General features: G+C 38.9%; 1 protein-coding gene across 6 annotated transcripts; it reads right to left on the reverse strand.

Annotated features, from left to right (window-relative positions):
• Nucleotides 1-4,749: 4,749 nt before the first annotated feature.
• Nucleotides 4,750-21,587, reverse strand: nampt2 (nicotinamide phosphoribosyltransferase 2). Of its 6 annotated transcripts, none has more exons than XM_029432308.1 (13): nucleotides 21,298-21,587; nucleotides 19,620-19,772; nucleotides 19,130-19,222; nucleotides 16,521-16,656; nucleotides 16,075-16,178; nucleotides 15,149-15,277; nucleotides 14,532-14,690; nucleotides 13,492-13,622; nucleotides 12,997-13,222; nucleotides 12,289-12,408; nucleotides 9,643-9,783; nucleotides 8,801-8,926; nucleotides 4,750-7,425 (listed from the first exon to the last, which is right to left on the reverse strand). In XM_029432308.1, the coding sequence occupies exons 2-13, from the start codon at nucleotides 19,653-19,655 to the stop codon at nucleotides 7,264-7,266; spliced, it is 1,563 nt and encodes a 520-aa protein (XP_029288168.1). In that variant the 5' UTR covers nucleotides 19,656-19,772; nucleotides 21,298-21,587; the 3' UTR covers nucleotides 4,750-7,263. The 6 variants fall into 6 exon arrangements, 5 of the variants coding, with proteins under 5 accessions (XP_029288168.1, XP_029288170.1, XP_029288169.1 ...); XR_003832312.1 differs by having other exon boundaries at nucleotides 7,403-7,425; nucleotides 8,801-9,533; XM_029432310.1 differs by lacking the exon at nucleotides 19,130-19,222.
• Nucleotides 21,588-22,715: the final 1,128 nt, after the last annotated feature.

Consider the following 22,715-nt stretch of genomic DNA (forward strand, 5'->3'; position numbering starts at 1 on the left):
CCATAAACACTCGCTGGCCTTTATTCCAGCTGAACCTCCTCTCTGTCCCGTGCGTTCACGTGTCCTCTCATCTCCATGACAACACCCAACCAATAGGCTGTCAAGCCAGCTCGTGTTTAAGACAAAGGTTTCCCTCCTGATGTAAACTTCCACAACGAGTCCATGTTAGCTTCCATGACCCATGGCCCCTCTTCCTGATTTGTTTTCGACCATATCAACTACAGGTTAAGTTAAATCAGCCTATAGCTAATACTAAGCATGTTTATCCATCTGATTACAAACATATAAACAGAAATATGTTTTTTACCAGAAACAGAGAACATTCATATGATCCATGAGATCTGATGGGTAGTTCCATCACAAAGAGCACAGAACAAGCTTTAAATGATGTATAACATGTAAAACAACAATAACAACATTTATTATCAGAATGACTATAACTTTGTGCAGTTTGCTTCTGATAGAATGTTCAGAACTTTGCATTGGATTCTGTTATTTGGGCTTTCGAAGCAGCAGAAACACAAAATAACACAGAAACTCAAACTCCTTTCTAAGAAATTAATTATCTACCAGGTTTATCCATTATTGTAAAAGGGGCTCAGTCTAATACTGTCAGCTACTGAGCTGTTTAACTTAGTAGTGACCTGGCTGACACACTTCGCTCCTATTTGTATTTGACTGTAATATAGGATCAGTGTGAGTGTTTAGCTTATGTGTGTCTGTAGCACAGCAGCAAACACTCAAGTACCAATGTTTGATCAGATTTTCAGTTTAGATTATTGTCTAAATAAGCAAAACTCATGAAAAGATCAAAACCAACAATGTGTTAGTCTGTCTCTTAATACAGTATTCTCGAATGTCACTGTAGTTTTTAACAAACCTTTCTCAAACAGGAGGGAATGGAGGGCAGCCATTCATTCATTCACAAATGTAACTAGAAGAGTCGTTGTCCGGGAAACAATGCATGACTGTCTGCTTCTGAAAGGTCAAGGATAATAGAAGACGTTCAGAGTAACCGAATAATAGATCAAATAAAGTTTGTGCAGTCAGGCGGAAAGCATCTAAATGTGCTCCCTAAACTTCCAAAGTCAAATCTATTAAGTGACAAGCTTTTCATCACATAGTCATTTATAGGGTTAGACGGGCATGACACTGTTCACTCCCTGCACATTGGGAACAAAATCATGAACAAAACGCCTCGATGCTTAGTTGTACGAGCTTAATAATGATGACTTATGCTGTGAACAATGTGCAAACATATAAACATGACTTGTAAATGTATAGTCAAATTTACAAATTCACATTTAAAGACTCGGATGATAATTGAGAAATAAAAAAACACCAGGACAGCTATGAGTCATGCCTCTAAACTTATAGAGACATTACAACAACATTGCTGTGTAGTGATTTCATTACACACATTCATTTAGGAATGTGCCATAAATAAGCTGAACTAATGAGGGTCTTTAAACTGGATTTTGATCATGTAATAAAGCAGTGACCACCTTAAGATCCTTTCATCCGATATAGTGACGTAGTGGTGTTTCCAAGCAAAGTGGGAATTTAATTCATACAAATTAGTTGACAGACTGAGAGCATGGAGCTCTGTAGCCCATGTAGTGCCTGACAACCTGATGCAACCAAACTGTGGTTTTCTCAATGAGCAGCTGTACTGTAGCTTTAAATCAGTGGTTCTCAACCTTTTTTGGGCCAGCGCCCCCCTATCCATCAAATAAAATGGAGGCTAATTGTCTCCCCTGAATTTTGATGTTGATTATTATTCTGTTTATCTTATTCGTAGTATTTATTATTTATATTACATATTGATTATATTAATTTAGTATTTCAATTCTAATAATATTTTTCTTATTAGGCTTCTATATTATGTTATTATAAAAACTCAAATTCTCTGAGATTGAAGTAACATAATAACATTTCTAAATAATAATAAATATTATATTATTAAAAAAAAAATGTATTGTTGTTTTTACCTTCAATTGCCCTGATACACCATGTACCCAGGGAGCCAACAAAGTTAAACAAATGCAACGGAAAGAAGTTTGTCATAGACTGCAGCCATTCAAACTTTAATAGGTGTTAAACACAGCAGCCTCAGAAATGCGAAACAATTTGCACTCTTAAGTGTTCAAACAATAAACGAGCATAAAGGAACAAGCCTTAATTATAAATGGAGCGACGTCGACCCCAACGTTCGGAAACTCTGGCAAAAATATCCGCGTTTTTTTAAAGGCACAGCCTGAATCAGCAGCAGTGATGCTGATGTTAGCCCTGCTGATGTTAGCCCTGCTGATGTTAGCTCTGCTGATGTTAGCCCTGCTGATGTTAGCTCTGCTGATGTTAGTTCTGCTGATGTTAGCCCTGCTGATGTTAGCTCTGCTGTTAGCCCTGCTGATGTTAGCCCTGCTGATGTTAGTTCTGCTGATGTTAGCCCTGCTGATGTTAGCTCTGCTGATGTTAGCTCTGCTGATGTTAGCCCTGCTGATGTTAGGTCTGCTGATGTTATCCCTGCTGATGTTAGCCCTGCTGATGTTAGCCCTGCTGATGTTAGTTCTGCTGATGTTAGCCCTGCTGATGTTAGCCCTGCTGATGTTAGCCCTGCTGATGTTAGCTCTGCTGATGTTAGCCCTGCTGATGTTAGCTCTGCTGTTAGCCCTGCTGATGTTAGCTCTGCTGATGTTAGCCCTGCTGATGTTAGCTCCGCTGATGTTAGGTCTGCTGCCACGAGCAGCCAGAGTGCAGCTCGTCTGCTGCTGGTCCAAGTCCCGACCAGAGCGTTAGTTTGTTACCATTAATTCCGATTAGTTTTATTCATGGTGTATCCTTGGAATAACATTAATGCTTTCGAGCAGTGGCGGCTCTTGGTGCTTGTTTGTTTTTTTCAAGCAGCACTTTATCGCTCAGCAAAATTAAAATCTAAAAACACACAACGTTAACTTTATCCAAATGCACTCGTCCTTTCAGCTCGTCCAGTTTGGCATGGTTTGTGCTGTAATGATGACCACAAGCGCGTCCGTACAAACTAGGCACACTGGCCTTTTACTTCCACAAAGAGGCTCTGCCTCCCCTGACCGCACGTCCCTGAGGTACACGAAGTCACAAAGAAACACGCACGTTAGAGGTTTTCATAAAAAAAAAATTTGAAGGTGTGTTAACTGCATGCCAAACTCCGCACTGCAAAGGATATTAATGATCGTTTGCAGCAAATCTGCTAAATGTTTACGGGAAACACTTTCATCATCTTACAAGCTGTTGAAGATCACATCTTTCTGTGAGTATCACACACGCATTGAATAAGTGTTCCTTCAAAGTGGCCCAGGATGCAGTCACGCACACACTGCTAAAAGAATATGACCCAGACCACCTCCGAAAGTGGTCTGAACGATCACATCTCAATGCATCCTCAATGTACTTAAGGCTGTGCACTAGTTAAAACGTCATGACTACATGAAACTAAGCTGCTCCTGTAATACTGATCTGCGCTTCAAAATGCTTTGCGTTCTCATCTCCGTGCACAAACTATAGCTTTGTTTGACTCTGCTTCCCTCTAGTGGCTCAACAGAAAATTGCAGGAATGTGCATATTTAATAAACGCAGGGTGAGAACTTGTGTTTCAGTTTAAAGATTGCATTTAGTTGGGCACTGAAAATTGGTAGTACAATGTGTGGATTCTATTTTCTGGTCCCTTAGTGTTATAACACCCTGCCTCTACAGTTTAACAAAATAACAAAAAAATGTTTTAGCAAAATGTTATTTTTTTTAATCTTACAAAAGGTCTGTTTTTAAAACACAATCAAAATCAAAAGAAACAGAACATTTAAAAGATACAGATATGTTAAAAGAAAATCATTTTCAAAAGTATATTTACAGCATATAATTACACATATGATTAGTTCTGATACTACACAACAGGTCAAACACTAATCCCCATAGACTGGTCATCAGCAAGAAAATCAAATGCAAACAGGCTCTGGCCTGCAGTCTGAAACTGAACTGATTATTGTGGAATTTGTTGCTGAATATATATATATATCTATATATATATATATATATATTATTATAATATATATAGGATATTATATATAAGATTTAGAAAGAGATATATAGATATAGAGATATATATATATATATATATATCTATATATATATAGGATATATATAGTATATTATATAATCAAGATACTATATATATCTATATAATATATAAATATATATATATATATATATATATATTTATTATATATATATATATGATAATATATATATATCTATCTTATATATATATATATATATATATATTATATATATATAATAATATATAATAATATATATAATATATCTCTCTCTATTCTCGCTCTCTCTCTCTCTCTTCTCTATCCCCTCTCTCTCTCTCTCTCTCCCTTCTCTCTCCCCTCCCTCTCTCTCAACTCTCCCTCTATCTCTCTCTCTCCTCTCTCCTCTCTCTCCCCCTCCCTCTCCCTGTCTCTATATATATATAATATTGTACCAGAAAAGAAAGGTGCATGAAAAGAGTAAGAAGGGATAAACACAATGAACTAGACCTAAACAGCTGAGGAAAAAAGTAAGTTGTTCAATACATAAAGATACAGCAGCAGACTAGCTGGTCTTTTCATTTGTCAGCCCTGCGAGAGCTCACGGGTAATCTGTTATGACGGGGATAGGAAAGAAGCCCACTTCAAAAATTGTATGAGAGTGGACAGTAGGAAGTTGTAGGTTAAGCAGGAAATCAAATGATACAATTACATGATGATGATCAGTTGGAATAGACAGTTTACATAAGATACACTGGTTTATACGGGTCTGTAAAAATTATTTGCAGCAATAATGCCCCCCTGTGTAGAGGTTGTTGAAAGGCATTCTGGGAAATAATGTACTTCTAACTAAAATAGACTGGGCAGGTTGAGGGAAAGTTGATACATAAGGACTAAATTAAAGACGTAATGATAAAACTTCATCATGAAATAACAAAGTGGTGGAAAGCAGTGGACAGCAAATGCTGACTGTATGTGTAGGAAATCATCAGAGTGAATGTTTCCTTTAATATCTATAAATCAATCCAAGGTCAGCCAATCAAACCTGACTTTCACCTAAATATTTTTACCCCACTCCAGTCTGTCTTCTAAGGGTTTACTGTTTGCACAAACAAAGGACTTGTTCATCAAAAATTAATACAGTACCAAACAGCAAAGGATATAAAAAACATCAATTTTTGAAATAAATGTATAAATTAATGAATTAAATGTTAATATTGTGACTGTGTTTGAGTTGGGTGATTATTTTTTTGGTTTGAAACTTCAAAAGATGTAATGCTCAATTTATTGGTGTTAAATTAACGTGCATAATCACATCATCATTACATTAATTATTTATATTTGGAATGAATATCAACGCATGATCTCAATATCAATCATGTGTATATTAATTACTTAAGTATTCAAAATCAGATAATCAAACTAATACGTATTCATCCAATTTACGAAAGCTGAGAGTGCATTGTTGCCGCGTCCATGGATGTGGAAAGAGAACTGAATACAGCGTTGGAGGCGGGGCCCTGTTCATTCATATAAAAGTTACTCAGAGGAACTAATACATTTAATTTAAATAGCAATTTTCTAGGTACTCAAAGACGCTTGAGTGGTGCATAAAGCCAAAAAAAGTTTGACTGCCGGGCGTAAAAATTTCCCGAATCCCATAGAGCAAGCCCACTAGCGCTTCCTTTGACACCGCCTCACAACCGCTTAGCCTGGGCTCGCTCTCATGAACGGCAGTTCATTATGTCGAGGGAAATAGCTCGGTATTTGGACATTAGGTCTTAAAAGTTGTAAAATGCACGAACGATTTAAATAAGAGCTATTCAAGTGTTTGTACAGGGAAGTTTATTTACCTAAAAATTGTTCCCAATGCAAGTCTATGGGGAAAGTCTTTGTGGGACAAATGGAGACGCGTGACGGACCCGCAGGTAATTATACGGTTCGGCCACTACGAACATTGGTTTCAAGGCCCGTCGCCGTTCTTTTATCCAGTTCAGTTTATACATCCATGGTCGCAAGCCTTCGCTCACCTTTCAGCCAACCACATGAGCCCTGTCTCATAAAGCTAGGGTTTAATGTGTTTAAGAAGCTTTTTTGGTGGCAACTAGCCATCAGGAGCTAACAATGCTAACACTAGCTCCTCACTCAGATGCGCAGTAATAATCTAAACTCACAAATCCGTCAAGCTAGTTTGCCAGCTAGCAAGGTAGCATGAGCAGTCACTGACAAGCAGCCTTATTAAGATAAGGCTTGAAAGCTACATAATTAAGTTACTATTAATGTGTACTGTAGTTAGTCGACTCAGAATAACCTTAGCATTGTTGTTGCTTTAGCTAACAGGAGCTAGCTGGCAAACATTTGTAAGCAGTTGTTGAGCTTGCTAGCTTCAAGGTTGCAGGGGCACGTGATTGGGTGAGAGGGCGGTGACAACACCACTGTCATGAAGAAGTGACTGATCATTTGATTATTAGTATGAATTCAGAAGCTTCCTTTTGAAAAGGGCATTTTGAAATAAATGTACTTTCATTATACTGATGAATGATTCATAATTAAACTATAATTATATAATGAGTTGAGTTCTAACCATTTCTTCAATTATTAAAAAAAATATTGGTTTATTCATATATTCTACACAATTTATTCATATGATTTTTCATTTCATATAGTTTTTAAAATCTATTCAATATTAGGTATTGGAGTTTCATCATGTGCTTTGTGAGCCAGTAGCATGAGCAATCATGAAACAGAAACAACAGGTATGGCTTCATTGTTTTCTTGTCCAAACCTTTGCAGTGCTGCACAATCAGATTATTTAGCCCTACTGGTCAGTGTTGTGATGTCTTCATTTACATACTGTACATGGCTTGTGCTATACTAAAGGGCAGGAAGTAGGCTGCCGCAATATGTTGTTCTGCTGAGGTATGAGGCCGACACCTTAAAATCTAATATTGTATATCAAGCACTCTTACTGAGTGCATTAGCAAGTGTAACCCATACCTGATGATTACCATAATCGGTAATACCGTATTCATATTTTGTTGTATTAAAATGTTGTGTATTGTAAGAAACAGCTTTTCACTCTCCTTCAACATGTTCAGTTTATACTTAGATGGGTGCCTTTCAGAAACACTGCAGTCTTCTTTCCAGTGCACCCTGTTAAAAACTCAAGTATTATTTGGCGTTGTGAGTTGATCTAATGAACCCCGTTGATGATGTGTTTGTGCAACAGCTCCTGTTCATGGTTGTGCAGGGTGGGGTTCACCTCCTCGTCCCTCAGCCGAGCGTTCTTCCTGATCTCCTCAAGGGTGTAGTCCTGCATCAGGCTGCCATTCTCAAAAACAGTCACTAGCAGGTCCTGAAGAACACAGGGCACACACAGCTCAATCATTAAGTGCAGAAGGGTGAAGTTTAACTGCAAAACTGTTAAACATATTCAGACAGTATACAATTTAAAAGAAAGGAAATCTATGATTTTGCATTTAATATAAAATATGCCTCATAATTCTGTCCAGATACTGTATATTGTCAAATGTTATGCACTTGAAGATGTGTTTAATGGCAGCTGTATAATGTGCTCTGGAGAAGCTTTGTTGATCTGAGAAAATAAGTCACTATGTCAAGTGTCTTGGCTTGAGACCATACATTTTCAACATAAAGCTTTCATTACAAACTGGGGCCACGGGCCTGTTCCGTCAATGAATGAGGGGAAATATAGCATCAACCATTGTTAAGAGCTCGACCCATACTAGGTACTAAAGGTCAGTAGATCTTGGCCTCTGCTGCACAGATTTTGACCATCTTTTAAAACATTTTTTATTATATAAATCTCTCTCTTGTGAGTCCCTCAACTTTATGAAAGTACAATAACACAGAACATTTTTGGAGAAACCTAAAACTTGAAACTCACAAGATAAGTTATGTCATAAAGACAAGTTCAAGTAAGAGAGTGAGAGGTAGAAGATGAGGTTCGAGCCCCATGGCAGCCACTCTCTTCCCCCAAGTTTTTTATCTCACTCTACAGTTCACAATTATTTTAAAGATAATTGTGTTAAACTATGCAGCTGTCTACCAAGTGTGCATTACACAATATTCTAGTTAGCAAACATGTTTCAGAAGGATATACCCTCATCTTGCTGTTATCAATTTAATATTTATGTCTGCAGACAATGAGAAAGACAACAGACACCATTTGGATGCATTTGTATTTGTAGTAGAGATGCTCCATCAAGTCTTGTTTGCCGCTGATACCAACTGCCGATTGCTGATGAGCCATACCGGTACCGATCGTTTTACTGTTATTGAAACTCAAAAACTCTGACAAAACCTACATTTTTACAAGATTACATTTGACCACATCATGACAATGTTATGATTTACCCAATTTGCTCAATACAAATTTTTACTAAATAGAGCTAGAACGCATCATTATGTAACTCGATTCAACCTACGTAGACGTTAACTGTTACTATACAAACAGTACTGTGCTGGTCACCGGCTGGTCGCACACCTGAGCAACAACATGTGCAGCAGCTCAGTGCACGAGGTGGGAGATGTGACTTACCCTACACACATGCATGTGTGCAAGTGTTAAACCACAGGTGTGTACTACTAGATATATAGATTGATAGAGAGAAAGTCTAGTAGTAAAGCTAGTATAGTCTATATTTGGTGTAATAAAACTGTGATAATCCAAATGTAGTGAGAGTTAAAAATGAAATGCTTGTACTAACCTCCTCAGGCTTGCCTGCCCCTCTCTCTATTGTCTCTAAGAAGCCGTCAGAGTTTCTCCTCAGTAACAATCGACCCCTCTTTGACCCCTTGGATGGGTCGGTCACTGGCTGCTTGTACACGTCCATCTAGGAGAACACATGCAAAACTAATTGAAATCATCTGCTCCCCATGCTTATGAGCACATTGGAAACCAGTCAGAGGATTCCAGTATCTGTGCCATACAAGCCTCTCTTCAAAACTTCATCTTTAAATCAACATGTCTATTACAGATGTATATGCCAGTAAAAGGGCATGGTTGTGATAGGTGTAATATGTATGGGTGGCTTTTAACCTTTTCAAGCCCGTGTTAAAACAATACTCACAAACCCAAGTAACCATTGAAACAGGCTTTGTTTGCGGTTGCAGCCTTGATTTAGCCTACGAAGAGTTTGTGTTCATTTCACAAGACGGGTCATATTAACAATAATCCAGGGTTTCCCGTAACATTGTCTTGGGAAATTCAATTCAAGTTTTATTTTAGTTCTTTATATAATATATTCACAACTTATCTAATGTATGTGCACGTTTCAGTGTCTACTGCGTTGCTTTGAACATTCTCTCCTTTGCTCTGTTTCGCGAAGAGCGGGGCTCCGCACACACCTACAGTCAGAGACAGAGCGGAGGAAAGGAGAGAACACGCAAGGACCGCCCTCATCCAGCTCAGGCTGCACCCCCCCCCCAAAAGCAGTAAACCTAGGGGAAACATTGTAATCTGTTGATGTTCATCTGTTAAACTCAGTTAATGACGTTTGAAATGAATGTTGCAGCAGCATCCAAATCAAGCCAGAGCCCTTCCACTTACCCCTTTGCCGTTAGTCTCCACATAGCTGCACTTAAAGGCACAGCTGAGTGTATCTCTGTTGAGTTTCTGAAGCAAAGCACTGCCACAACCAAAGAAGATGTTCTCAGCACTCCAGCCTTCATCACTCAGCTTCTGAAGAATCTACAGAAAACAAAGAAAAAATGCTTGAAATCAATTTATTAATGATGTTTGATATAAAAAAATTAGGATGATAAATATTTTGAGGCAAGACAGTGGAACTATAACAGTCTTGCAGTCAAGACAATGGCAACCATCTGTTTTTTTGCTTTTTTAAAGAATAGCGTTGGCATACAATCCTTCATTTTAATAATTGATTGGACCAAGACAAATAAAGTTTCTTATATGTATAGTGGTTTTCAACAGAGCATACAGTATATCTCAAAAGTGAGTACACCCTTTAGATTTTTGCAAATATTCTGTTATATCCTTTCAGGGGATAACATTATCCTACTGAAACTTTGATATAACTATAAGTAGTCAGTGTGCTGCTTGAATAACAGTATAGATTTATTGTCCTTTGAAAATTACTCAGTACACAGCTGTTAATGTCTAAACAGCTGGCAACAAAAGTGAGTACACCCCATAGTGAACATGTCCTAATTGTGCCCAATGATGTTGTTTTCCCGCCCTGGTGTCATGTGACTCGTTAGTGTTACAAGGATTCAGGTGTAAATGATAAGCAGGGCTGTTAAATTTGGTGTTTTGGGCACAATTCTCTCTGAATGCTGGACAACATGGCACCTCATGGCAAGGAACTCTCTGAGCGGCTGAAAAAAAGGATTATTGCGCTTCACAAAGATGGCCTTGGCTATAAGAAGATTGCCAACACCATGAAAATGAGTTGCAGCACAGTGGCTAAGATCATACAGCGGTTTTCCAGGACAGGTTCCACTCGGAACAGGCCTCGCCAGGGTCGACCAAAGAAGTTGAGTCCACGTGCTCAGCGTCATATCCAGAGGTTGGTTTCCAAAAATAGACGTGCGAGTGCTTCCAGCATTGCTGCAGAGGTTGCAGAAGTGGGATGTCAGCCTGTCAGTGCCCAGACCATACGCCGCACACTGCATCAAATCGGTTTGTATGGCCGTCGCCCCAGACAGAAGCCCCTTCTGAAACCGATGCATAAGAAAGCCCGCAAACAGTTTGCTGAAGACAATGAATCCAAGAACATGAGTTACTGGAACCATGTCCTGTGGTCTGATGAGACCAAAATAAACCTGTTTGGGTCAGATGGTGTCCGGCGTGTGTGGCGGCACCCTGGTGAGGAGTACCAAGACAAATGTGTTTTGCCTACAGTCAAGCATGGTGGTGGCAGCATCATGGTCTGGGGCTGCATGAGTGCTGCCGGCACTGGGGAGCTGCATTTCATTGAGGGACACATGAATTCCAATATATACTGTGACATCCTGCAGCAGAGCATGATCCCCTCTCTTCGGAAACTGGGCCATAGGGCAGTTTTCCAACATGATAATGACCCTAAACACACCTCCAAGATGACAACGGCCTTGCTGAAGAAGCTGAAGGTTAAGGTGATGGACTGGCCAAGTATGTCTCTAGACCTAAACCCAATTGAGCACATGTGGGGCATCCTCAAGAGGAAGGTGGAGAAGTGCAAGGTGTCCAACATCCGTGCGCTCCGTGATGTCGTCGTGGAGGAGTGGAAGAAGATTCCAGAAGCAACCTGTGCAGCTCTGGTGAATTCCATGCCCAGGAGGGTTAAAGCAGTGCTAGATAACAATGGTGGTCACACAAAATATTGACACTTTGGGCACAATTTAGACATGTTCACTATGGGGTGTACTCACTTTTGTTGCCAGCTGTTTAGACATTAACAGCTGTGTACTGAGTAATTTTCAAAGGACAATAAATCTATACTGTTATTCAAGCAGCACACTGACTACTTTAAGTTATATCAAAGTTTCATTAGGATAATGTTATCCCCTGAAAGGATATAACAGAATATTTGCAAAAATCTAAAGGGTGTACTCACTTTTGAGATATACTGTATAACAATCAAAAGCTGACCATTATTAATACATCTTTAAAGGAAATACAACCTGGGTCTTATTGTCGTAGTTTGTGCCATTAATTGAATTACATTTTACCCATCAACTTCTGGGGATACAGTGACTCAGTCATAGTTTCACATTAAGCGAGCAACCCGGTTATAACCAACTAACTTAACCAAATTCTCTATGCCATTTACTTATAAAAACAAACTTGCTCTACTTTACTGTAAAGCTGTGGCTACCAGTGCACTGCCAAATTCCAGAAATGAAACATGTGATTACAAAGTCATCATACAGGAATGATAGGCTAAACTACAAGGGAGGCTTCTTGTTCCAAAAACATCAAGCCCCCATGTGAAGAATTTCAGTGTGATAATCAGTGAAAGTTGCTGTAGTCCGTGTGTTGCCTGCTATGCTGTCTGAAACAGACGATTTTTCTTGGGCTTTTATACAATAGGGGCTTGAATTGCCCTTTACTTTTGGTGCGCTAAAAATTATTAAAATAGGTGAAGTAATGATCAAAACAGTAAAACTGAATCTGCAACAGGAGGGAATACCAAAATATCATAGTGAATAAGATGTATAACCAGACCAGCACAACAACTAAACCTTTTCTCACCTCTTCCACTGAGCTGAGGTCAATGCCGTCTCCTTGAATAATTCGCAGGCAAGCAGGCAGAACCTTGTATCCCACAGAGTTCAGAGAAAAGCCAAAACGCTCCCCCAAAATCTTGATGACCTACAAGTGGCATTTCAATGATGTTAGTTAGGAGTTCCATTCATTCATCCATCCATCGGGTAACCGCCATGTTTAGCTGGAGCAGCCGAAACATCTTACTACCTCAGTTCATCTACATTGAATCATTTACTCGTAATTAATACAACGCGGGATCAAGGAGATGCAAATGTTTCAAAATCAAGTTAAAGGTTTTTACAACAGGAATTCCCAGGACTAATAGTCTAAGATAAACTGACTAAACAATAATTACTTATTACCTTCAGTGACTTATGAGTCATTTCAGATATTTACAGCCATGCATGAGGTGTGTAAGACAAGACGATACAATATCCACTATATCTTTTAAACTGATGGATAGCAAAAGTGGTTCCCCGTTTTTAAAAGTAAAGGAAGTTTACTTGGAAGTTTCTAGCTCCAAGTATGAAGAATACAAAAGAAAGACTTTCATTATTAAAAATAGCCAAGAAGATTTAGTTGACTAGTTGAAATTATAAAAGTTTAAAATCAAGGCAGAAATCCCAATTAAACATTTTAGATATCTGTTTCTTTAATGGCCACAACACGGTTTAATCCAGCCCCGTTATTTACCTCAATAAGAGTCTCTGCGGGGTCGCCAGAGTCCGGCCTGATGACCAGACATGAGTCCTGGTTGCGCTCCATGACGCGCTCCTTCAGCTCGTCTCCCCAGATGTGTTTACAGGCGTTAAAGATGTCGTAGCTGTCACTGACTACTGACACTGGCACCGAGGAGAACTGGTCAAGGACTCGCTCAAACGCCTCCTTCTCCCTGCTCCTCCCCCAGGAGATGATGGTGCTGCATGACAGGAGGGAAGTAACAGACTCAGTCATTGGTGCGAGAAATATTAATACTAGTTCTAATATTTGAAGATAGAACCATTAATTGTCTTTCCTCAAATTTGTCTTTGACAGCTCAACTGTGCAGATTAGTAGCATTTATTCTATATTATAAGCAAAACATAAAACGTTTCTCTAATTGATTATGATGCTGCCATGGATTGAATTTATGCTGTACACTTTCAAATACACGATTTACATGTATATTTGTGTGTATTTGTGTTATACCTGTGTTCTGCTGCTGGAATAGAGAAGCCAGCCATCGGGCAGCCATAGTAGCGCTGAGCCATCAGCAGCCCAGCAACTGTGTCGGTACTGCAGAAGTTAACCAGGTGAGCTGCTCCACCTAATGCTGCAGACTGGAGAGTAGAGGTGCACATTATGGATCACTTCGCTGTTCAAATAGTCTCTGATGATTTCAGTTCAAAACAAGACTCTGTTTAAAAGGTTAATAACCAACCACCAATCTGAAACAGGATTGTTACATCCCCATTGTTTCAGTGGACTTTGTAGTTGTTCAGTCAGCTGGTAGGAACTGCATAGGACAACTGATCTTGGTACCGAACCTAGACCATGTATCACGACTTCATATCATCACGAGAAAAATGATGTTAGGTTGGTGTAATATTACAATAAAATGATTCCTTGGATTAATGCCCACTTTTGTTACTTTACACCTGCCTACCTTTATTATGCCTATTATTATAAGTGAGTAAGAAGATTGCCTTCCATCCAGTGATTTTGTACCTGATAGTCATCAGGGCTAAAATGAGTTTATGAAGGTGTTTTCAGTCAGCTGCCTGGTTTAAACAAATGTTTACATCGACCTTTCAATTCTAAGTTATTTTATTTTAGAATCCTTTTTATCGCAAAACAAGAGATACATAAGTGAATTCACATTCCATCTTCATGCTTATTATGTAACTTTCCTTCTGACTTTCATTTGAACCATCTTAATCTAACCTTTGTGCCTTTAAACAGTAATGTGACCAGTAAGATGTCCTACACAAATGTGATAACATCAGCATGACACAGCCATATCACAAGATGATCATTTGTTACATAGGCCACGTACATTTCCACTTTCTGTGAAAATACAAACCAGTTACATGCCACACAATGGTAAGGAATTTCAGAGATTCTCTTATCCTTAGCCACAGTGATTACGAAGAAATGATTTTAGTGCAGACAGTGCAAAAGACAGAAACAAAAACAGAAACTCCATTGACTTTCTTACTAAATAAAAACAAAGAGAAAATCCTCCTGACCTCCTGTGAGGAGACTCCTCTGTAGCCAAAGTCATGAAGTTTCAGGTCGAGACCTTCCAGGCCTCCGGAGGTGGCCTTCAGGTGCTTGGCCAGGATCTTCTTAAACTCCCTGGATATGGTGGCTACTGTGATGGGATACCACATCTGGACCAGCATGGTCTACAGTTAGTAGATGGGGGTGGATATAAATAGTATGGGTGTGGGGAGAAAAGAGAGCAGATAGTGAGTGAAAAAACAAAAGATGACAGAAAAGGAGCGAGAGGACAGTTATTGATGAGAGAGAAAAGGCAGATTAAGTGACAGTGATGCAATATTGATGTTCTGTCAAAACTTCTCTTACCCGAGGGATGAACTGTCTAAATCCCTCTTTGGAGAAGTTCTAAATAAAGTGCGGGTGGGAGGTTGCCATGGACTGCTACTGCCCCACTAAAGATTCCAGCATTTTAAACTCCAAATACATGTAAAAATGACCACAAATTGAAGCAGTACTGTTCAAAACTGACATCCTTGGTCAATACTAAAGTAAACATCAAGAAACGTCTTTCTTCCAAACAGTAACACTAGTGGCGCCCAGTAATTCCTGGTTTTGTGAATGAAGCTGTGGCAAAATGGTTTACCTCAATGTAGTTGGTGAGCCAGTAGAAGTCGGGATCTGTGTTTTCCACAGTGAAGAGCACGTTGCCTCTCGGTACAATTCTCCCCTCAGGGACCGCTTTGATCCGGATAGGTAGACGGCCATCGTGTTTCTGACGTAGTAACAAACACATTTACTTCAGCTTAGATATATGAAGATGAATCTGTCTAGGCAGACTGAATATCTCTTTTTCTGAAACAGATAGTTTAGGTCAAGACACCATCTCATACTACATACTCCGGTACAGTAGGTGGCAGTATGCACCTTATAAGTAACTCTTGCAACCCACCATAAAACCAAAAGAAGAAGAAAAGGAAGATTAAAAAAAGAAAGGAACGAAAAGAAAACACAACGATGCCAGCGAAAGAAACAAAGAGCCTACGGGATTAATGTTTGAGCCAATGGGGAGCCCGCTGTGTCTCGTCTCTTCTTGGAGAAACAACGTTAAATCCATCGGCCATTTATCTCCAGACAGAGCGGACAAACTACATTAACTAACTATGGTAAGTGAACAATGTAACTTTAGCTAGCTTGCTTCTTTTCACTCGTAGCATATTATTCTTAATTTTCTCTCGTTAAAGTGAGCGTAATAGTTGCTGATGTTAGACACGTGGTTAATAACTGCAACATAATAACAAGTCTTTTCTCTTGCTCATAACGTTAGGCCTACGAGAGATCCCGCACAAATGCAACAAATGCACAATTAATGTCGCTATCCAAATAAATGTTAACAATCATCAATCTTTAAGCATGCTTTCAACTGCATCTGCTAAATGACGCTGAAGAACTACATTTCTTGGCAGAATAATGATTCTTTGTTAATCACTGAATTATTGAATGTTTCGTTGTTGTGGGTTTCACTTATAAAGCCTTGCTAGCTTTAAGTTTTTATAAAGTCAGAAAGTATACCTCAAGGACTTTCCTCCAGCTTTCCTCATCAAACACCGCCTGTTTGAAGTGCATCTGGTAGAAGATCTTGGCTTCCTGAATCTTCTCCTCTGTGACAACTTGGCCTGTAGAGAACAAACTAGGTTAGTAAGACTTCAGTCACATGCAGACAATACAAAGGATTTACTCAATATCCAGAAAAGTGCCCAGCCTGCGCTACAATCAAATCGTTAACAGTACGTAAAAGTGCACGAGTGTAGTTAATCTTCTGTTTTGTTTCCACGTGATGTTGGATTTACCTAAATATTTTAGCCGTAACTTTTAGGGTGTGAACAACATTTCTTCTGTGTGTAAAGCATTTTTTATACAAGGCACTCCATTCTCCAGTGTTCTCTGTAACAGCTTTTTCTTTACTATATGGTTCTGTCAATTCATTCATTAGATCAGAGGGGAGGAGGCGAATGTACCTATGAGGTACTTTTTCAGCAGATACTGAAGACCGAAGAACACCACTTCACTGAACTGGGAGCCTTTCTTGCGTCTGCATTCAAAGTAGGAGTAGATTTTGCTGACATTTGGAGGGTACTGTTTGTAGTGTGTGATCTGAAAGACACAAAACAGACAGAAGTCAAGCATGACCATCTAGCAGGTAAAGTCCCAGAAACAGATGAACGGAGTCTAATTTAAACATGTTACAATGTCATTATAATAATCACCCTTGGTGAGGGTAATGCTTATTGATCAACAGACTTGTATTGTGAAATGGCATGAACCCCCAGTATGCACACTAACCATAGGATTGTCTGCTTAACCTGATGCTTGAGTGTACAGTAAACATCTTCCTTGGATCCATGTGGGAACAAATGATGACAGCTTAAAGCATGCGTCTCTCTTTGTGCTCTTAAAGCAATAATTGAATAATCAACAGCAACAACCGGTCAGTCACTGGCTGAAAAAGCTTCAGGAATACATTCTTGGGCCTCATCCTGCCTCCTATTGAAGTTCCTTCTTCTTTCTCCATTGTCTAACTTCGAGTGAACAAACTCAGAATAACTTCAGTTACCAGACATAGAAAACTCCAGAACAGGCTTCTTTACTGGAAGCAATATTAGGATTAGTCCTCTAAATAAGATTTATCAAGTGAAAAGAAGTGGAGGAGGATAGAAAAGTAGTATTTTACTTTCCTTTATTTACATGTGTATAGCATCGTCAACACATGTCTAATGTTGTTATTCTTAAAATATGTTCGGTGACACAGAAAAGCCAATATTTTGCATGTTTGTGATACTATATTATAAGAATTGTGGTATATTGTAATGCCAAACAGAATATGCAGGTCAAGTACAAATACTATGTTTTTGTAATACAACTAAATATCAGGGGCACTTCACTACAGATCAAATGTCTGATGACGATGACATGTATAGACAGTGCTGTATATTATATGCTCAAGCTAACATGTTGGCTAGCATGTATGACATGTATGTGTATGTGCTAGCGAGTTGTTTTGTAAAGCAGGAGTAAACACTTTCCAGGCTCTATTGAGAAATCTGAGATTTAAATGTATCTGTCGACTGAATGATTCTCTGAACACCATTAGTGTTCTGATACCAGTCACCCCTGTGGAAACATTGGTATAACTGTCTTGTATTGTCAATGTTTTTAAATGTAATGTTGTTTGTTTAGTATGTTTATCAGAGTTTGAGACTGAAAATAAAATACAGTTATGGAGAAAAACAAAAGTTGTGCGCAATATGAAGTAGTAGCCCGTCTGCCCACAGAGATCTGACTGTCACAGACATGACACACTGTTAACATCCCACAGCTTCTTACTGTGGAGGTGTGGAGCCTAGCCTGAAAGAAATAGTCTTTGCTAATGTCAGAAGAAATAATTTAAAAAAAATTACAAAACATAATATTAACCTTGAAGGACAACAAGCAGATCTGCTACATCAGACGACGAATAAAACATATTTAATGATCGATCATTTGCGTTTTAATGTTTTCATGGCAGTGTTGCACAGTGTGCTTTAACCAGTCTGCAAAACAGTTTAGTTGGGTAAACTGGTTGACATGAACAAAGAAACAGTCAGCGATACAAAGCACAAGCTTATTGCTGGGCATGTGGTAACCCTAAAACCCCGACAAGAACATATACTGTAGGTGAGACCAAAATATTGGGCTCATTTATATAAATATTTCTAGATGAATTAATAAAGCTTTCATTGTTCAATCATAGAAGCTGCTCTATTTTCAGATTCAATGTCGGTTACAAACACTCAGTGTCCTTGTTGTTGACAAGATCATTTCTGTGACTAAAATATAATCATCAAAGCAAAACTCTAAATCAATTAGTTGATTTAAGCGACGGATTTGTAAAACTGAGTTTCTCGAAAAAGAATCATGCAAAAGCACCACTTTACATCTAGTGTTTGCCAGAGATAAACTCATAAGTTTCTTGAAAATAAGTAATTTGGCATGAAAAATAAGCCATTAAAAAAATGGACTAATCAACTAAAGAAATCGTAATCAACCAAAACGACCAATTAGTCGACTTATCGACTTAGAGGGGGCAACAAGTCAAATAGTGAGCGATATGGCCAAAATCTTCTATCATAGTATGTATTTTTATATCACGGTAAGGGTTTATATACAGGTTTTATGGTAAATACATAGCAGCCTGACTTCATTCATTGCAATACAAAGCAATATAAAATCCCACAAAATTGAACTTAAGAGTATACCAAAACAATAAAAAGACTTGACGTTTCCTGCAGGTTTTGCTCATCTTTCAAAATACTGTGAAAATGGCTGCTAATTATATAACCAGAGTTATTCCTCATCCTGATTATACAATGACACCCTCCTCCTCCATGTCGGCCCAAATCAAGTTACCTTGAGAGGCCGATGAAGAATTGCTACCGAGATAGAAACAGTATTTAAGAATCTCTACCGGATGGTGGACATATTTCTACCATTGCACGGTGTATACCGTAATATGAACTGTAATATCGCCCAACCCTAATGTCAAACACTTAGACTGCATTAAATATAGACGTAGTTTCCGTGACATCACCCATTGGTTTCTGGTGAGCCTGTGAAGCTCAAAGAGGGTGGTCCCAGCCGTCGCCATCTTGGCAGTTACACCACCGTCGTAGTCCCGGCTAATCTGAAAATGGGCATCGTCTGTAAAATCGAGGCGGTCCTGGGTCACGCAGCAGAGCAACTTTAAACCTTAATATAATTTTAACGAATGAGTTATATAAAAATTCAACATTAGCTTTAGAGTCCAAAACTGTTTTTTGTACCAGGCTATAAACATGTTTATTTCTGCTGTAAAATTGGGCATTTTAACACGGGGTCCGATTTTGCAGCAAGCCTCAAGTGGCCATTCGAGGAACGACAGTTTTTAGCACTCACGCATGGGCTTCACTTCTCTGCGCTTGGTCAAACACTAATTAGGCCTACTAATTTTCAATGAAAAGTCAGTAATTAAATCTTTAAAATAAACATGTAACCGTGCCCTGTAAAACCAGTGGACTTTCAAATTATTCATCACAACTTACCAAATCAGATTCTATTATGTGATTGTGATGACACATTGGAGGAATCCTTTTGGCTGTGCTGCTGCTTTGGACTTGTTTTCAGGGGTTGTTGGCGCTAATAAAAAGACTTCTTGGTAATCATCCAGACCTTTGCCATTTGGCTGCAGTGCAAACCTTTGAATGACATCAAACAGTGACATCTGACATTTAACTTAACTGAGCTGAGCATAAGCTACTCTATAACACAACCTGCCCAAGCAGTGGAATGACTCATCACTGGATTTAGGTTTCAAATTGACAAAAATGAAACTGAAAGCTAAAAATTAAAGGTTGTGCTGTGATACCCGAAACTAAACTACACCTCAATGTAGGGGGGGCATGAGTCACACCATCTGCTGTCAGAATTTATGTTCACTATTACAGTCACTTTACATATGCATGCAGTAGTGACTATTGAAATTTTGTATTCTATCCATTTATATTATATATTTAGAATGATGGGCACATAAAGGAGACAGGCAGGGCCGATAAAAAACGTTATGGAGTTTTTTGATGGTATGCCACATGGCCAGTACACCACTGACAGTAACCTGGCTAACATAAGCCTCCTCATGTATGGCATTGTCTTTCAGTAGGAGACCAACAAGGGCCATATCATCAGCATAGGCTGGTGTACTCACACGATTTAGTAACAGGACATTCCCAATTCATTGTTAGAGACCCTTACCATACTGAGCTCCTGAGCGTGTACCTGGTAGATCTGATATTGAGCCTAACTTTACAGAGCAGAGCATGAGTTACTCTATATACTAACACAGCCTGCCCAAGCACTGCAGTGGACTGACTCACAACCGGATTTGGGTTAGACATTTACATAAATGAAACTGAAAGTTAAACAGACAATGAAAGGTTGGGCTCTCTGATGCGCGAAACTAATCTGCAATGTTGAAAATGAATGTGTGGATTACTCGCTATGCAAATTAAAGAATCGCAGAACAATACATTCCAAATTCATGTTTAGGATTATTGCCATACTGAGCCCCTGAACTTCCACCTGGTACATCTGGCCATGCATGTAGCACATACTTCTTAGTCTTGTTATTGATTCTTTGAGCAAAAACTAGTCTGTATGTATTGTATCACACTGACGCTAAAACAAAGCTTGGAAAATGTGGTTGAAAAAAAATGCGTTACGTTACAGTAAATTGTGAAGAATAGTTTAGGTATAGTGAAAACGAAACTTAGGCATTGAGCTACTTCAGTAAAATTGTCTACAGCTAGCCATTCCTTGACAAGCCATATCTTCTCAGATAAGGTTATGGAATAAAGTTTATTAAAAGTTTACGACTAGGACTCTACCCCCTGTAACAAATTGCAGGGGGCAATAACAAGAGCATAACGCTTTACACAATACAGTGTAGCGTTATGTAACTACTGCTGGTGCCTTACTTTCAGTTTTAACCATAGACTGTATAAAAAGGGTTTTTACACACGGTCAACTACCAACTACAACTGTGTAGCATAACCAAAACATTCAATTGACCAACAATGCAACGGCTGACGTTACTCGTGATGTACAATGGTTGAAACACTGAATAGAAGGTGTAGCGAACGGTATCCCAAAATACATTGATTTAATTTCAATTTAATCGGGTGAATAAACAGAAATAGAAAAAAGGAGAACACCCGGTCCACTCACCTTGTAAGAATCCGTCGCAAGCAAGAAATTAAAATCCTGTGCTGCCATTGTTGTTGTGTATGAATGAATTAACGTAAATGTCACGTCAGTCTCGTCGTAGCAATTTAACACGAGAGCTAACCTTAACACAGACCAAGCAGCAGAGAAAATAAACCTCAACGTCGAATTGAGATAAATTTAACACACTGTATTTCACCAGTGAACGCAGATTCAGACGTTACAAGGGCACTGCTTTAACAGTCAGAGCATTAGTCATTTTGTAGGTTGGGGGTTATTGTAAAGGGGCGGGTTTCAGGCGTTTCAGTACGCATGGCCACGCGCACGTCCTCCCTCTTATCGCCTTTCTGACCTGGTACGTCATGCTGCATTCAAGAACAGGAGTTTTTCGGACGAAATTAAAGATGCACTCGGACATTTTGAACAGTAGGACTACGCTTTATCTAGCTAGCTGTCTCATTTCTCCTTTCACATGATCATGAATTTCACGATAAAGCTGGAGGAGGCAGTTTGTTTATTTGGCTGTAGGCTATTGGGCTAAAATTCCATGATAACCTTTTAGTATATTGAAATTCATCTGGTACCCTAGGGTATTTTGTTTGCTGGAAAAAGCAAAAAAAACGGCAGAATTTGAGAATACTCTCAGGCCATGTATTGACTACAGCCCTCTGAATGCCATTACGGTAAAGAATCGATACCCACTTCCATTAATATCTTCGGCTTTTGAACTCCTCCAAATAGCCACAGTCTTCACCAAGCTAGACCTCAGAAATGCATATCATCTCATTAGGATCAGAGAATAGTCTGGTCTTTGGGCATTTTGACCCGGAAAAAAAAATGGTATAAAGATGATTTTTACACCACATAAGCTAAATGTGCCATAGAACAACATATCCAAAATCCTCAAAAATCCCCTTGGGGAAAATGTTTTATGAGTGTTTGAATATTTTGAATTTTTTTGCATGTTTTTGTATCCATCCATCCATCGTCTACCGTTGGATGGATGGAAAAGGTAAAAAAGTAAGGATTTTATGGCGACTTTTGACAGTTCATTCACCTTCATTGTAGAAAATGCAAAGTCTAAGTTGCTGAAAATTGTTACTTTACTATGAACTATAATAGTCATTACCGCATTACCTCTGGTATAAGCACAATCCCCCCACCCCTACCCCCAGGCAATGGTAGAGTCCCCTCAAAAAGTGTGCTAAGGGCAAAAAATAGAAATAAAAAAAGGTGTAAGTTTACTTTTAATTAACTACTGAAACACGATTTCTTCATTAGTGTCAACATTGTCTTCATCGTCAAAGGTAACCTCCTCTGCATTTTTGACAACTTTCTCCTCTGCAGTCTCCACAGGCTGTTACACATTTCAGTCCATGTTTACGACAAGAGCAACTATTATTGCCACATGGATTTCTGGC

Source organism: Cottoperca gobio, chromosome 5, assembly GCF_900634415.1.
Source record: "Cottoperca gobio chromosome 5, fCotGob3.1, whole genome shotgun sequence".
Classification (NCBI taxonomy): domain Eukaryota; kingdom Metazoa; phylum Chordata; class Actinopteri; order Perciformes; family Bovichtidae; genus Cottoperca; species Cottoperca gobio.

Bases quoted from the DNA above. Each gene is read 5' to 3' on its own strand.
- nampt2 (XM_029432308.1), bottom strand. From the start codon at position 19,655: ATGTGTCATCACAATCACATAATAGAATCTGATTTG. The intron at 16,657-19,129 runs GTGATGTCACGG...TGTGTCTTTCAG, and splicing joins GGCTCACCAGAAACCAATGG to ATCACACACTACAAACAGTA. The intron at 12,409-12,996 runs GTAAATAACGGG...TGCCACTTGTAG, and splicing joins CCGCAGAGACTCTTATTGAG to GTCATCAAGATTTTGGGGGA.